Genomic DNA, 16,180 nt, shown 5'->3' with positions numbered 1-16,180 from the left:
ATCGGAAGATAGCTACAAAAATGACCCTGAATCTCACAGGGAACGCACTGAGAAGTTCAGCCAACTTAGTTTACTGAAGCAAAGATTAAAAGAGTGGTTTAATCACAGTGTAGAAGCAGAAAAATTTCTGAGAAGGCAGGACTCTTATTTTTTGCCAGCAAAAGCAGGCTAAGAGCCAATGGTTGCAAGTTAAAAATAGACAAAATAAAACTAGGGTAAGTAACCACTAAAACAATTTACTTAAGGATGTGGTGTGTTCTCCTTCATTTAAAATCTCTACAAGAAAAGCCACGAACCCTTTTCAAAAGATTCTGCTGTTTACTACAGACTGAAAGTTCAGCTCATCCTTTTCCTGTGTGTTTAAGTAATTTCCCACAGCACAAGCACAGATTGAGGCATCCAGAGAAATTTTTGGTCAAAATGGAAGCACAACCACATTCCTTCACCTCAAGGGTCAGACAGCCCCTACACAGTAAGTAGCCTACATCCTAAATACATCTCAGCTGCCAAACCACTGCTTCAGGTGTCTGCTTTTTATTCCTTTAAGCCAAATACTGAAAGAAGAGTGTCCAAGCTCTGGAGAGGCAAGTGCTCCCCTGCTTTACCTTTCTACATTGGTAAACTCAGGACATCTCCTGCTCAAATTCTGCCCACAGCGGACTCTGCTGTCAGGCACCTTGTATCCTCCTGCTCTGGGAAGAGGACCCACAGGGGCAACCTGGAAGCACCCAGACCCAAACCCTGCCCCAGGCTGCTGGAGGGGGACAACATGACTACCTTCATGGAGGTGAAGTTTCGCGGTCGGTCAAACTGGAACTCCATTTCAACAGAGCCTGTGCTGAAGCTCTCGTTCTTCCAGCCAACATAGTCATAGCCTGGCCACACACGGTACTGGTGGCTCTGTGTGAAATCATCCAGTCCTAGCACACCGTCCGTCAGCTGGCCCAGACCGCCGTACAAGTGCCTAGCAAGAAAGAACCAACAGTTAGGCAGAATACCAGCCAGGAGAGCTCAAGTGTGAAAGCACATGGGACCTCCAGCTGGTACCAGAAAAACATTAGTTTATTTACCCTCAACCCATCCTGGACAAGAACTCGCTCCCTGTTCTCATGTAACATCACCTTTCTTTTGTTCTGGCTGGGCTTTTAAAATATTTCCCTGCTTGGGAAAAGGCAGCAGTTTTCACATTAATACCAAGCACTGACAGCAAAGCCAAGCTATGAGCAGAGTCTCTTGAGAATGAAAACTGAGACTACACAAAATGACACTGTACATGCTCCAGAGAGCTTTAATTGCAGCATTTCACCACGGAGCTGCACGGGAGGAACACTGCTCCATCCCGTCCTGGGGGAACCAGTGGGGAAAGTTTTGCAGGCAGGCACAGAAAAGCAGGAAAAGAGCAGTGAGACCATGGGCAGCTCACCCAGCCACAGCCGCTTCTAACTGGGACCATTGCTGGCATTGCTCCTTGTGCAAGAGGAGAGCATTATCGGCTCCTTTTCCAAGGCTGATCAGACTCTTTGCCCAGGACCCTGCCTCCTTCCATTTCCTATGTGAGCCCACTATACAGTCTTCCAGCACTGTCTCACAGTAGAAGATGCCCACTGTGGTACACTCCTGACCCACCTGCCTTCTGGGAGCCAGCCCTGCCACATCCCTTGTCCTACAGCAGGGGAAGCGCAAACAGCTCAGCTGTACGAGTGCCTGAACTCGCTCCCTGGACTCGTTTTATTCAGCTGCCTCTAGGCAGGTTTTGTAACCCGGGCTGAGCTGCTGCAACACACACTGAAGCTCTGCAAGTCCATTCCAGGTCAGTCCTCCTGACACTAGAATTTGGACAGGTATGCACGCTTTTGAACTTCAAACCAGGATTAACAGCTGGAAGATGCAGACTACCGCTTCCAGGCCAGTCAGGTACATGACCGAGGGGTTAAGTAGTTTGAAAGAGTCCTTGCTTCGCAGGTTGGGTTTTGTGCTTACATCTCTAACTCCCTGACACTCCTCAGCAGCCTCAGCTTCCTAAGTTAGTGCTGGACAGCTAAGTGCAACACCTACATCTTTCTGCACGTAAAAACCATTTTGTGGGTTTTTTCTCTACTATATCAAAGCAGCTTGAAAGCATCAGATATTAACATTTAAAGACATTGTTATCCAGTATCGTGCAACATCCTATGACCAAGAAGAATGTACTTCCCACCCTGTTATTTTAACCTCCAGTAGGATAGAACACAAATAAGATTACAAAAAATCACCTCTAAGCATAAAAAAAATTTAAGCAACAGTAAAAATTTTCAGAAAGTTAAAGACAACTGAAACAGGACATATAATAAAAGCACCTTAAGTCAATGGATGACACCAGGTCACTGAAGACACACTGTCAGATCACTTATTAGGTACATTCCTGTACAGGCAGGGATACACTGCCTCAAGAGGATACCCATGCCCAAGTTTGTCTGAGGTTTGAAGCCACTGAAACACACTCAAATCTGTATTTATAGCAAAGAAAGTGGTCACGCTAAATGTCTGAAAGTTCAGCTAGTTATTTAAGATTTCAGACACAGACTCTTAATGAACTCTCCTTCCATGAGAGTCAACTATTGGGTAAATGAGAGACATCAAAACGTCAATAATATGCCACCCTACCTAACTAATCTCAGTGATGTGAAAAATTAACAGACCTTGTAACGAGCTGTCAAAATCCAGTTACTTTAGGCTTTTTGACTCCAAATTGGAAAAGCATCATACCCAAGAAATCTTTACAGTGAGTAATCAGCCACCTTCCTCTCATACCACATTGGCAGTGGTGCCTCTGCTGACCTCGAGCTTCTCACAGGGAGTGATGCAGTTTTCCAAGTTGTTTCAAGTCCATCAGAGCTTTGTTTTCAAAAACAATATCTCAAATCTGTCCAGAAGCTCACAGGTATCAACTGCAGGCCTAGAGTTCAGGTGTTGCGCACTTTCTCGGATGCCCAGTTTACCCTGGAGACCTCCTGCAACAGTTTAAGATGCAGTCTGCTAGAGAATGCATTTCAGATATCAAACTGCAGAAGCAACAAAGGCAATGAAGATGGGAAGGACCTTCATCCGCTCCAAGAACGCTGGGACTGCACAGCTAGAAGGTCCAGCCAGCTCTCCCACTCCCATCTGGGGCAACAGAAGAGTAGCAGCACCTTATGGTCTACAGTATCAATGACAGCTTAAGGCTATACCTGAACCAAAGAAATTGGTGCAATGAATATGGTCACAATTAGAGATCAAGAGCAATGAGGTTTTAAGGCAATCAGGCACATCAGGACTGTGTCATCACATCATGTAAAGATGGAAGCGATGAACAAAGACGGCAGTTAGCTGTATAAGGTCACGCTCTTCTCTTTAAAGAGAAGCAACAACTTCCACTAACGAAAAAATTATTTCTTTCCTGCCAGCCTTTGTCAGCTGGGGGAAATGAATGTGATGCATCCCAAGCCCATGCCCTCCTTTAAAAGAGCAACTACAATGTATCAAAGGGCCTGGAGTAACGAAGGCACGATGCTTTGGAGAACTCGTAGGCTAGCTTGCAGCTCTGGAGGTCTCAAAGAAGCGTTTGGGATACAAGATACTAGTGACAGGATAAGTAGGAAAGAAGAGATAATTTGCACAGTGACCGAGAGAGAAAAGGACGACTTCTCCCACCTGCGCTCCTGGTAGCCATCATAGGTCGAGTCATTCAGATAAACGATGGGGAAGCCAGGAGCCGCTATTGTCCCTCCTTCAGGGATGCTATAGGATGCCAAACCATCTAAAAGAGAAGGCCATATACCTCAGAAACACAGCAGCAGCAGCCTTCCATCATCTCTGACCATATGATCCTTTTATTTATGATGTGGACCAACAGAAGCAGATCTGTGGGTCTGGGATTCCCTCTGCATACGTGGGGCTGCAGGTGAGTCCCAGTCAGCATCATGTAAGGACTACTTTCCAGCGACAGGCATGGAAATTGCTACTTACCATACCAGACACAGCCATAGAGCTCCACCCTCATACAGACAGTCATTGGCATCTCCGTCACAGGAATCACCCGGATAAAACGTGCAATGATGGGAGGCCGAAGATCTTTCAAGACCACATCGTAAGTATCAATGTTGCCTTGGATCACCTGGAGAAGAGAGAACCTTACCAGCAACTTCTCCGTATTGTGCTGTTCATTTGTACAGTGGTGTACTTACACCCTATCATTTGAGACTGGGGAGCTTTCCCATGCAGTATCTGCAGAGGGTTAGCTGCTCCTGCTCCCCTCCTCCTACCTGGTACCTGGCTTACAGGGTGAAGGGTGCTGCCATTTCACCTCCTGTCCTCTGCAGACCCACACCAGGCAGTACTCTGAGGGAGAGGAGAAAGGCAGGTAGGAGATGAATGTACATGTGGACTATATGTTGCAGAGAGCTCCAGTTACTACTACACAACCTCTCTTTCTTCAAGTGAGTCTCCATGTACATTCTAACAACAGGTAACTGAGCACTTGCCCTCCTCACTAGTTACCTGGTGGAGGGTCTTCATGTCCTTTCTCTATACGTCAACAAAATTCCAGAGGTGCTGCGGTGTTTGAGGGATGAAGGTGCAAGCAGCTGCACAGCAGGTGTCTTGAACTGAAGTGTTCGGCATTGCCACAGTCAGCCCATCCTGCTGAAGTGCAGTCTGACATGGCAGGGACTTTCACCCTCCCCTTCCCCTCTGTTTCACTACGGTTCTGGGAACAGTCTGCTATTTATTTTCACAGTGTGCAGAAACAGCTGAAGCTCTCAATCCACCAGCAGACACAAAGTGCCTAAGAGATTTATTTTTTTAAAAAAAACGATTTGGACCTATGGAAACAAAATAAGAACACTTTTGATACCAAAAGTCTGAATTACAAGTGTGAGGGCTCCTGTTTAAAGATGGTGGTGGTGGGAAGGATGAATCGGAGACTGAGGTTACGCAAAAGACCACCTAGATTGCAACTGCTGATGTACAGGCAATTTAAGAGACAAGGGAGGCCAAGAAGGGAGCAGAAAGGTGGCTTCCTCTTCATGACAGCAAGGAAGATCTCCAGAGTGAGCGTGGCAGGAAAGCCCATTGAGAAGTGAAAGACCTTATTGTATCACAAAAAGAAACCCCTCAGAAGACTCCATCACCCTGAGGAGCAAGCCACATCTGATGGTCTACTGGACTGCACCAGGATAGCTGTGAAACAGTCTCCTGCACCTGGTCAGACAGCTCTACAAAGGTGCACAGTCCCAGGAGCTGACCAAAGAAAACAGAAGGAAAGCCAAAAAGCAAGCTTGCTTCCTCACCCTCTTCAGCTTCTCAACAGGCTTTTAATCCACAGCCTCTTAATATCTCTCTTCCTAGGAGAAACCCCCATGACTTCTTCCAGTGAAGTAGGGACACATAAGTAATTCTTGTCTTCAGGAACCAAGTGACAGCGATTAACCCTTTCAGCTATGAAATGGCCTAAGACAGGAGACCTGGAAGCCACCAAAGGCTGTCTCCACAAGACCTTTCTGATAGGAGATAAAACCCAAGAGGAGATCGCATATGGCAGAATATCCCACGTCTTCATGACGGAAGTTGGACAGATCCTCTGGAGTTGACCCTTTGCCAGGGAATCTCTGAGGTGGCAGGTATGTCAAGCCAAAAAGTCCTAGATGGACACTGCTGGACAGAGCAAGAGGAAGAAGAAAGCTTCAGCCATCCCCCTCAGAAAAAAGTACCTTTGCCCCAGCTCCATTTTTTTTTCTGGGAAACAGTTGTAGGTGGCCGATACCAGAAGCTGATGATGGACCAGGACTTAACAGTGCTGTGCCCTGCAAGGTTAGTGCCAATGAAGAGGATCATCCTTAACTGGTGTCAGAGACAAGGGGACATCAAATTGACTCTTTGCCTTTCCTAAGCAAGTTAAAGCTGGAGGTGACTTTCCTGGTGAGGAGCAGCATGTGCTACACCTGAAACTTAGCAGCACAGTGAAGGGGTTTGTTTGGGTTTTCTGGCTGAAACCATTTGCGTGATCCACTTGGATAGAGACATGCCAAGATGGGCTCACCTAGTCACGCTCTGAAACACAGATTCGCTAATGGAATATGACCCTTACTGGTGACACATTTTGAAAAATACGTTTTATGGAAAGTCATTTTTCAGAGGAGCTGAAATGGCAGGAATTGCACCCCACTGTGCATGTCCAGAACACCAGGAGCAGAGGAGCAGAAGCATCTTCTCTAAGGATACCAGGAGGGAAAACTTTTGGGTCTCATGCGATGGGGAACAGGCACACACACCGACCGAATACATCTGGACTTCCACATATACAGAACAGAATACAGGATGGCTCAAATTATAGCATCATACACAGCTGAATACACGCTTATTACCTTATTATGGCATAAGAGGGAGATCTTGCAAAAACTGACCCCTACAAAATTGTAACACCTGACCCTAACACAGTCCTGAGTGCCCGAGAATACTGCTCTGCACAGGACTGGGGTGGGAGACAAGGGGCATGGAGCTGCTGGTGGACAGTGTAATCAGTTGAATTCTGGTATAACTCAAGATGCAGACAGACTTTACCGAAGAAAGTACCGATGAAGAACAGTTAGCCCCACAGAGTTTAAACTTCCCCTCCCATCCCACAAACACAGCATTTGTAGCACACACCAAAATGTGAGGGATGGACAAGATACTGGTAATGGCCCAATAGGCGATCAAAGGTCCATGTGAGCAAATAATTCATTAACAAGCTAGAAGCTATTACCTAACACTGCAATACAGAGCCCACTGTGATTTCCAACACACTCCCAGTGCAAGACAACATCACCACACCCAGTACCTTTCTAGTCTGGCTTAGGTCTTCAGACTCCACAAGCCAGCCTGAGGCAGGGTGATCAGGTCAGACGAGCTGCAGATGAGAGAAGGGGACTCCTTCCCAGGGGAAGTTTAATAAAGGCTTATGAGCATGACCAGAGAATAGCCAGTGCTGAGCTGTGTGCTCAGGTCTGGAGGTAGCAGGAGACAACTGTGGTGAGCGAGGAGGCCTCCCTGAGTGTGCGTGTTCAGCACATCTCCTACCCTCTAAACTCCTTCCTCCTCATTGTTCCCTACATTGAACATTGCTATCAGACATCCAGAAACTTATCACCATTCCCTGCCACCCCCTCCCTTTTTTTAGTCACAAAGCAGGCATCTGCTTTGCAGCTTCCAATTTAGAAGCAAGTGTCTGGCTGGTAGAGGGACACGTGCATGATGTTTTGAACACGGACAGAAAGGTAGCGAAGAACCACAGTTTTCAGTCACGGCAATGGCTGGGATTTGGGGGGATCAGGTCAGGGGAATAACGGTCCAACATCACAGCAAACACAGGACTAAGGCAGAGGATGCCGAATGCCTGACAAAGAAAAGTCAGGACAAAGTACAATGCACTCGGCAGTAGGTAGAGGACGTGCCTTCTACAGTCTAGTTCTCTATGGCTTGACTGCTGCATGCTCCACGATTCAGTTCCTACCACACTCACCTTCCTGCCCTGACGATCTTTCCAGGAGATCCAGCGCTCTCCATTGCGGCTATAGTCAATTCGGTAAGCACGGGCAAATTCTTTGCCTGTGGCACGGGCATGCCGACCCTGAGTCCCAATCAAGGTGATGAAAAAGAGCTTGTGCAGGTCAATTTGAAGGAACTGTACATCTTCTGGTTGCAACAAGCCAGCTGGGCACCATGCTCCATCTCCCTCTTCCCTTTGCAACCTGAGGGGAAAACACCACACATTAAAAATACGTCATTTCCAAGGATCCAGCCTTCCCGGTAACTGAGGAAACACCTTGAAACTTTGAGAATTGCAAGGAAGAAACCAAATCATCAAGGGAGACCTGACAGCTGGCTATCAAATACCTCTCCCCTTTGGGGTGATGGTTGACTGAGACAGTCCTGTAGCCAGTTTTGCCCTGTTCAGAACAACTCCCTCAGTTTCAGATATCTTCCATTAACTGTTAGAAGTAATTTCTTTCCCAGACACATACTTTTGTGTTGATGGGAAACAACTACACTACTCAGTGGGTAATTGCATACTGTATGTTTTTTAGCACCTTGCTGGTAAAGTGCACCTGCACTTCTCCTAAACCCCATACAGCAAGGCCTGAACCTCTGCTTGCCCCCCTCCTACAGCTCTAACAAGCACAAAGAGGAGCTATGTTAAAATTACATTTTACAAAGAAAAGCTCTGCCCATCTACAAATTATTCAGGGTCATCTCAACGCATCTTTCACATTTCCTTCATTTATCAGAGTCGCTTGCACAGGTCACTGCTAAGTGTACGATGTGAAGGTTTCTGCTTCAAAGTTGAAGACTGTGGCACCAGCTGCAAAGATGAAGGCTTTTCTCCTTGGAGGCTGCATGCCAAGCTGAGTGCTGTAGCAATCAGCAGGTGGAGCCACGGAAGGAAAGCCTGCCTTACCTAGGCTTCTGTAGGCTCGGCTGGGAAGTGTGGCAGGTGGAGAAAAGCCACAAGGTGGTGAGAGTTTTAAAGGTGAAAAATTTATCCAGACACAAAAAGACCGTGTGAGGATTTTAGCAACAGGCATCTGTTAGCAAACAGCAAGTCTTGTCTTGTCTTTCGTGTGCTCTTGCCTTTCAGACAGCTATCCCGTTTTTAACTGATGGGATCGGCGAGAGCCAACCCCCCAGCACCAAGGAAGGCAGCACCCAGGAGGAGACACCGAAGGCCAAAGCACAGGCTAGAGAAGATTTTTGTCTCAGGTTGGTCAGCTGTTTGTGCAAGACTTTCTTACAGTGAAGTAGCAAGTAAAAGAAGTTAAGAAAGGCAGGAAGGGCGGCTGTGAAATGACAAGGACAGACATCTGCACAGGACAACTATGACCTCTAACAAAATGATGTCAGCTAGAGGGTGCCTTCATGTCCTCACCCTGTGGACATCCAGCTGTCCTGGCAAAGAGATGATGGTAAGAGATGGTAAGCGATGCCTGAAGTATTTGCAGAACTGGAGATAAGCCATACCTTGGAGAATAAAGTAAGTCTCCCAGCTTCCAGACCCATAGGCTTGTTCGAACTCCATTAAAACACACAACACTTAGCATCTTTGCTCTACCACAGACTAAGAAAACCAACATAATCAAGCACTAGGAGAATGTTATGATTTTGGACTGCACAAATTCATCATAAAAACATAAGTATCATGGTTAACCTGAAATTCCTATCTGACCTGCACCAAAACTGTAGGAATGTTTGATATCATTACAAACAACTCTAGGAAAACTTATATTTGTAAGTATTTTGAGAATCAACAGTTAGTAGCTTTGAAAGAAATTAAATGACAAAAAAAAAAAAGAAAAGCCAAGCTTAATGATAAAGACTGTAGTACTGCTTGACATTGAAAGAAAATCCTTTAGCTGCTTTTTAACACTTCCTTAACTCTGCAGTTTCCAGGTTTTTGAGTCAAAGTGGACAGAGCCCATTTCCTCAATAGGATGCTGTTGAAAAGGTCCTCCTCGTAAATGATTTCCTATGATTTAGTTTAAAGCACTCTACAAGCATCCCAAGGGCACTGTCCCCAGCTGACCTGTAAGTCACAAATCCATTAGAGATTTATTCAGGGAACTATAGGAAGATGAAGGTCGGAAGCAACCTTTGGAAGTCTCTAGTCCAATCTCCTGCTCGCAGCAGAGCTAACTTCAAAGTTACAGTGTGTTACTCAAGGCCTTGTACAGCCAAGTCCTGAACATCTGAAAATTTTCAAACACTGAAACATCACTGCCTCTCTGGGTACCTGCCCCACCACTTCATTCTCATGGGGAAGGATTTTATTTTTTTTTTTTTCTTAATATTGAATCAGAATTTCCTGTATCATAGTTTGTGACCATGACCATTGCCTCTTGGTCTTTCACTATGCACTAATTAGACATAATATGGAAGCAGTGAACAAGTTAAGCAAACAGGTTTCTTTAAGGGTGAGGGAACTTCTTCCTCAATCACACATTGGATATCTAGGGAAAAAAAAAAAAAAAAAAAAAGGATTACATATTTTTGCCAGATATTAACCTACCGTGCATACTGGGGTCCTGTGGAATCGTACCACTGGCTGGAAGCAGTGATGTCTTCATCTCGTATTGTCCCTTCATGCATACCCAAAGGGTAACGGCATATAGCTGAAAATGGGAACACAAGCAAGTAAAAAAAAAATTATCAGTACCAATTCTTTTTAAATCACCAGACAAGTTTAATTAAAAGGCTATCATGCCTAGGGAATAAACATGGTAATGATAAAATTGAGAATGCAAATAAAAAGGATTAAATACTTCATAATTACCATAAATTGCAGTTGTAAGTAATAAAATGCACTCACAGTTAGTATCATTCGGAGTCCTGGCAAAGCAAAAACTTCACAAACATTTTAAGAACATGAAATCCAAAACTATACTAGTGTTACTGGTTGCATGGACCTATTTTACAATGAGAAATTACTTATCAATAATGCTGTGACATAAAAAGGAAGCATTTGTTAAAGATTTTTCGTTTTCTTCTGGAATAAACTGGATGTTTGACTTGCATTCAAATGGGAACACTTACTATTTTCAACAGTCCAGTAACAAGTGAGAAATTAAACAGCTTATTACAGATGACTAGACTAGCTTACGGAAACCTCTGCTCTGTCGTGTCACTGCAGGTTAGAACTCATCTTGGAGCACAAGCTCTTGACCATCCGCACTACCCCATGCTGGGGGGTTCCCCGCCTCCAGCCTCAAGCGGAACAAGCACTTCTCTCCAAGCATGAGAAGACTCAGACTTGGTGCCTCCAGGGAGTATGGACACAACTGGCACAAGCCACGGAGCTCTACAAGCCCAACACAGCTCAATACACCAAAGCTGGTGCAGATGTAGCTTACGAATCCAAGCTGGCCAAACTCTCTCCCCTGACACGAGTTTTTAAACACATCTTGGAATATTAGAGATGTTTCAGGAAACTCAAAATCTTAATGTATTCATTAAGGCTCAGTATTCAAAACAGGCAAGCAATATGTTTTTGTCAGACTGACAGCAACAGCAGATTAAAAAAAGTTATATGGGATTAAATCATGAAACAATTAAAAGACAAAAACATAGTCAATGGTAAGTCCAGGAAAAAAAAAAGACATGGATTTTCCTATAGATTTGTGGTCTTTGCCCTCTGAGCTCACAGCAGCCCCCCCACAACTGCCCCAGCTCCTCCTCTGTCTGCAGTGACCCAGGCAAGTGCCAGCACAGGCTCCAGTCGCTCCAGCGTGGCATGCATACTGGTTGGCATCCTCACTGCTCCGCTGCCATACCCGCAGTTCTGCCTGCCTTTCCCTCAGCGAGGGCACTGTCTTGGGCATCTTCCTCATTTCTGTACCTCAGGACTGCTACCCTTGGACCAAACCTGGATCAAGCTGTTCACCAGGCTCAGAAGCTACAAGACAAGACAGAGGCATGAAAGCCACCCTCCTTGTTACCAACATAGAGAATAAAAAAACCCACAGGCTGAATAACTACCTGACAGATTTCAATGTAGAAATGTTTGCAAACGGAGGTTCTTTCAATAGGGTTTGGCTGCAGCGGCTGTCAGGCACAGTATCAATGAATGTGTGATGTTCTGTATATTCCCACACAATCTTGTGAAGGGGACTGGTGGTGAGGTGACAATGTTTACTGGTGATACCAGATTATTTAATATAGAAAAAAGCAAATTATGGGAATACATCCAAAACAAACTAGAAAACACCATTACACCACTGTCTGTAGTCATGGTGAGATGACAGTCAGATACAGAATAGAGTCCTTACTCCTTCCTTCTCCCATCAAAAGGCTGAGAAGGCAACACAGATGATGTAAAAGGAAAGATCAGCAGTCTCATCATTACAAAAGAGATTACTGAAGTGAAGTATGACAAAGATCATTTATATTCTGAACAATTACCCACTGTCTCTCAAAATACCAGAACCAGGAGGCATCAAAAGATCAGGTAGCAGCACAAGCACTAGCTCAGAAAGCTCCTAGGCAGGAGGCTGCAGCAAGCTGAGAGCATACCTGGGGTGTGCTTGCCCATTCTTCCAGAACCAGCAGGGATGGGACCCTGCCGGGGTCAGGACACCAAGCTGGATGGGCCTCTGGTCTCACCCAGAATATTCATTCTTATCTCTTGAGGTTTGTCAAGAGGCCTGCTTACAGAAGAATTCACTGGGAGGCAACTGGTGTCTGGCTGGGATCAAGCGTGATGATTGTGGCTGCTGAAAGCCAGCTGAGAGCTCTAACCTGCTCTGATACTGAACACTAAGGTTAGCAAACCAAACCAGCCTCAACTATCTTCACTCTTACCTGTTGCATCACAGACCAGTACGATCTGATCTACTGCTGGAAAGCTAGTATGTTGCTGAATTATGGGTAAGTAGCTGAAGATTTTCCAAAAGGGTGGGGTCGTTATCTGAAAGCAGGCAGTGGTGGTGTGTTTCTGCAGGGGGACTGCTGTCTGGTCACACCTTATTTAAAGGTCAAGTGCACACCCTACAGCAATGCCCAACGGAGAGCTACGTAGATGGGAAGGACTCTGGGGGACTGGGACTTATTGCAATCCTTAACAAAACTCATTCATTCACAAACCCAGGGCTGGCAGATGGAAGCCAGAGTGTCCCTGCCATCAAGGAATGCACCCTAAGGGTGGCTGTGGCTCTCAGCAAAACAAGCAGCATGAGGATCTCACCACAAAGCACATCCTCTCGAGCAAAACCATCCTTGGCTTCTGTTTAGGTGCCACCAGGACTCCTGCTCACATAACCCTGACCCTCTACTATGAACTCCACTCAAGGACACACTTGCCTGCCATGCAGACAGGATAGACTGAGGCTCAGAAAAGTGTCACAGCTCACTACTTTAGTGAGGTCAAACGACTAACGCTAGGCAAAAGGCCTCCACAGGATCCTTCCTACATAGGTCCGAAATCATCCACAAAGCAGCCCCTTTGGTTTAGAAGGCAATGCAGGAGGTGCTTCAGACCACTCCTGGAGCAGATCAGGAGGTCAAGACGAGCAATGGAGCCTGTGGGCATCACAGCCGAGGAGCATCAGCTGGGCTATGGGTGTGCTGGAGTCCGGCTGGGAACCACAGGGCATGGCCCCTTGGGGCAGAGGGGCAGCTGAGGGAGCTGAGAAAGCAAAGCTGCTTGAGGAAGTCACAGGCAGAACCGAGAAGTGTGAGCAAAGCTACATGCTTATTTCTTGGTGGAAGAGATTACTGCAGGAAGGTGGGACCACAGCCCTGTGCTCAGAGCCCACCCCACCTCCCAGGATCTGGCTGGGGGGGAGCTATTCCTGCACCTTTGGATGCGCTAACTTCTGTACTTACCACCACCAAAAGGAATCCGCGTGTGACTGACCCTCTAGCTGCCATCTTCCCCTCTTCCTCCACTAGGTTTTAACCATCATAACCAGACGGCAACCCCAGTTCAAAGTTGGATGCATGGGGGGTGTACAGTGCAGGGCACGGCTTTTTTTTTGGAATGCCTGCGGAGCTGCCCAACAGGCCTCACTTCACTTCTGCCTGCTTGCAGCACAGCCTTAAACCTCTGCAAAGATCCACAGGCCAGAGCAGAGTCAGAGTCAGACACAGTCAATGGGCTCCAAACAAACAGAGCCAGATCCAGCAGAGACAACGAAGGCCCTCAAGGTAGCACTGCTGCCTCACCACCCCTTCAGCCAAGCTGGAAAAGGATTAGACTCATTTATTTCACAGACTGTCTCCAGCTCAAACTACCCCATTACAGGCATTTTTGCAATATATTGCAGACCATTATCTTACTCATCTCCATCATGATTATAATTTGTCAAATGCTGTAAGGTAAGAGGTCCTGCCCTCCACAGGGACTCATAGGCTCATATCTCTGTCTGCACTCTAGCTTGCTGCCAGGTACAGTTTTCTACCTTTCCTTCCACACTTCTCTCTCCAGAACCCCTCTTGCTGGCTGGTGAGCTGTAGCTTATGCTTTGCTAACTGGTAATTTGCTTTCCAGAGTGAGTACAGTATCCCTGAGCCAGTCTAGAGCCAGGTTTGTTCTGCAGGCCACATGGCCAAAGGGATGAAGGGATAAGCAGAGCTCAAGACAGGCCTGCCAAGAGCACAGACACTCTGGGTGGGCAGGGAAAAGAATATATCCATGTGCCTGAGCCCTCCTGGGCCCATCAGGAGAGGTGTCCCACTCCAGCACAACTGCCAAGGAAATCTGGCCATCTCAGTCCAGAGGAGGACCTTCAGGAACTACACTAGTGATTACATGTACGTGCATTCATCACATTCATATGCATTCACCATGAGAGGTAAAGAAAGGCTGAGAACGAGCATATGAAAGGTGTGAGATCAGAGTCCTCTCCCAGCCTGGCAGCTCCCTACCAGGGTTGACTTCGGTGCCAGATGGCTCAGGCAGTGAGGCCAACAGCAGCATGCAGAAGATCATGGTAGCAATCGGAGGTGCTGCGCAGCGTCAGATGGGTGCGAGTCCTTCAAAGACAGCAGCTGCCATCTACATTTCTGAAAGACAAAGCAAAGAGAGAAGATGAGAGAGTCCCCTAAAGACAGGACTTCTCTGTGCTGCAGACTTGCTATATCGTCGTTGCCTTGTGATGGGCTGGGCAATCTCCCATGCCTTCAAGAATGCCTTGACCTCAGCCCTACGCTGACCCATCACCTGATCAGAGCCTTAGCGAAGAACTAAGGACAGCCTGACTACCTATACTATCTCTAAAGCTACTAATGCCATCCAGCTTTTAGGAGCTCAGCTGCCATGACTACTGTGCAGACACACTCTCAACTGCTCTTAAACAAGTCTAATGCAAAGTAATCTCTTTCCCATCGATTCTTCACTTTCCTTATTATATTAACAAGTACTGAAACCGCATCTACAATGAACCTGGACAGTCCAACCAGGCTCCCCAAGTGGGGCTTACCCACCCAAGGCACACCTCTATCTGCACCAGCTGTCTACTCCAAACAGCCAAGGGGGCACTCTGGAACTTGTCACACAACCTGAAGATAAATGCCTAAAACAGCGTGAAAATAATCTCTCCCTACACATCCGCATTGCTGCCAGAAGAGCATGTACGCTTACCCATGTGAGCACACTTAATTTCCTGTTTGGAAACAAGGAAAATAGCAAAGGGCTTCAATGCTGGCAATTTCAGCGGAAAGCCATGATAACACCTAAAGGAACACAAGGTCATATTAGCAGTTATGTGAATTCTTTATGTCCACATTTACGCCGAAGAGCCTCGGGAGGTTCCCATCCTGAAAGACAGCTTTACAGAACGCAGGTTAGAGGCTCTGTCTTAGTGAAATGTGCGGCAAAAAGAAAACAGAAAATAAATAAATAAATAAATAAATCAGTAAATGAAAAGTTGCCAGGACCAGAGGGTGTTTGCTCAAGAATCCTCAGAGTGGTAGCAAAAAGGCAAAATTGCATGTTAGGATTTGTTAGTAAAGGAAGAGAGGATATAAAAGGGACCATCACTATGGCAGTGCATACATGCACACAAGAGCATCAGATGCCATTTGCTCAGAGATTTGTAACAAAAGGCTGTATTTTTTTTTCCACCCAACATAATTAAACTGTACAAGTCAGAGCCGTGAGTTGCCGTGGATACCAAAACAATTGGATATATTCACAACAGAAAGATACACCACAGCTTCTTAAATCCAAAGGTAAAAGCTTTGGCTCAGGAAATCCCCCAGCCGCAGATTGCTAGACGCCCAGAAGCTAAATCAGGGTTAGAATCACTGAAGCTTGCCCTGTTTTTCTTCTCCTTCCTAAGGATTTGCTACTAGCCATTGTCCCTGCTGGATTCCGTCACAAAAGATGGCTCTGAGCCTGAAAAACAACTAAGGGCTTTTTTGGGAAAAGAGCCAAACACGCATGCAGGAGGGGAGACTAATGACCGGTGGATGCTGCCCAGCGGTGCTGTGCCCAGCCACACAACAATGCAAGCAAACCAAAAAAAGACCTTAAGATTGCCAGGACCCCTCCTGCTTCAGCCACCTCTTGTGCTCCACGTGAGCACCCTGGCCGAGGCTGGGAGGAGGCCAACAACCAGGTTCTGCGATTTTGTGGCATCTCGGGTAGTGAGGGTGCAAAAGCAAAGCACTGGAGAGAAAAGGCAGCCTGGAT

General features: G+C 46.4%; 1 protein-coding gene across 2 annotated transcripts in view; it reads right to left on the bottom strand.

Annotated features, from left to right (window-relative positions):
• Positions 1-14,563, bottom strand: part of LOC104163092 (discoidin domain-containing receptor 2-like) — a 31,152-nt gene extending 16,589 nt beyond the window's left edge. For both annotated transcript variants that reach the window (XM_009701978.1, XM_009701979.1), the window contains exons 1-6: positions 14,413-14,563; positions 10,061-10,163; positions 7,520-7,748; positions 3,988-4,135; positions 3,673-3,778; positions 778-964 (exon numbers count right to left, since the gene is read on the bottom strand). In XM_009701978.1, coding sequence (XP_009700280.1) covers positions 778-964; positions 3,673-3,778; positions 3,988-4,135; positions 7,520-7,748; positions 10,061-10,163; positions 14,413-14,476 — 837 coding nt within the window. In that variant the 5' untranslated portion in view covers positions 14,477-14,563. The remainder of the gene's footprint in view (positions 1-777; positions 965-3,672; positions 3,779-3,987; positions 4,136-7,519; positions 7,749-10,060; positions 10,164-14,412) is intronic.
• Positions 14,564-16,180: the final 1,617 nt, after the last annotated feature.

The sequence above is a fragment of the Cariama cristata genome, unplaced genomic scaffold (genome assembly GCF_000690535.1).
Source record: "Cariama cristata isolate BGI_N322 unplaced genomic scaffold, ASM69053v1 scaffold8326, whole genome shotgun sequence".
NCBI lineage: Eukaryota > Metazoa > Chordata > Aves > Cariamiformes > Cariamidae > Cariama > Cariama cristata.
This window is presented reverse-complemented; position numbering and strand designations above follow the sequence as displayed.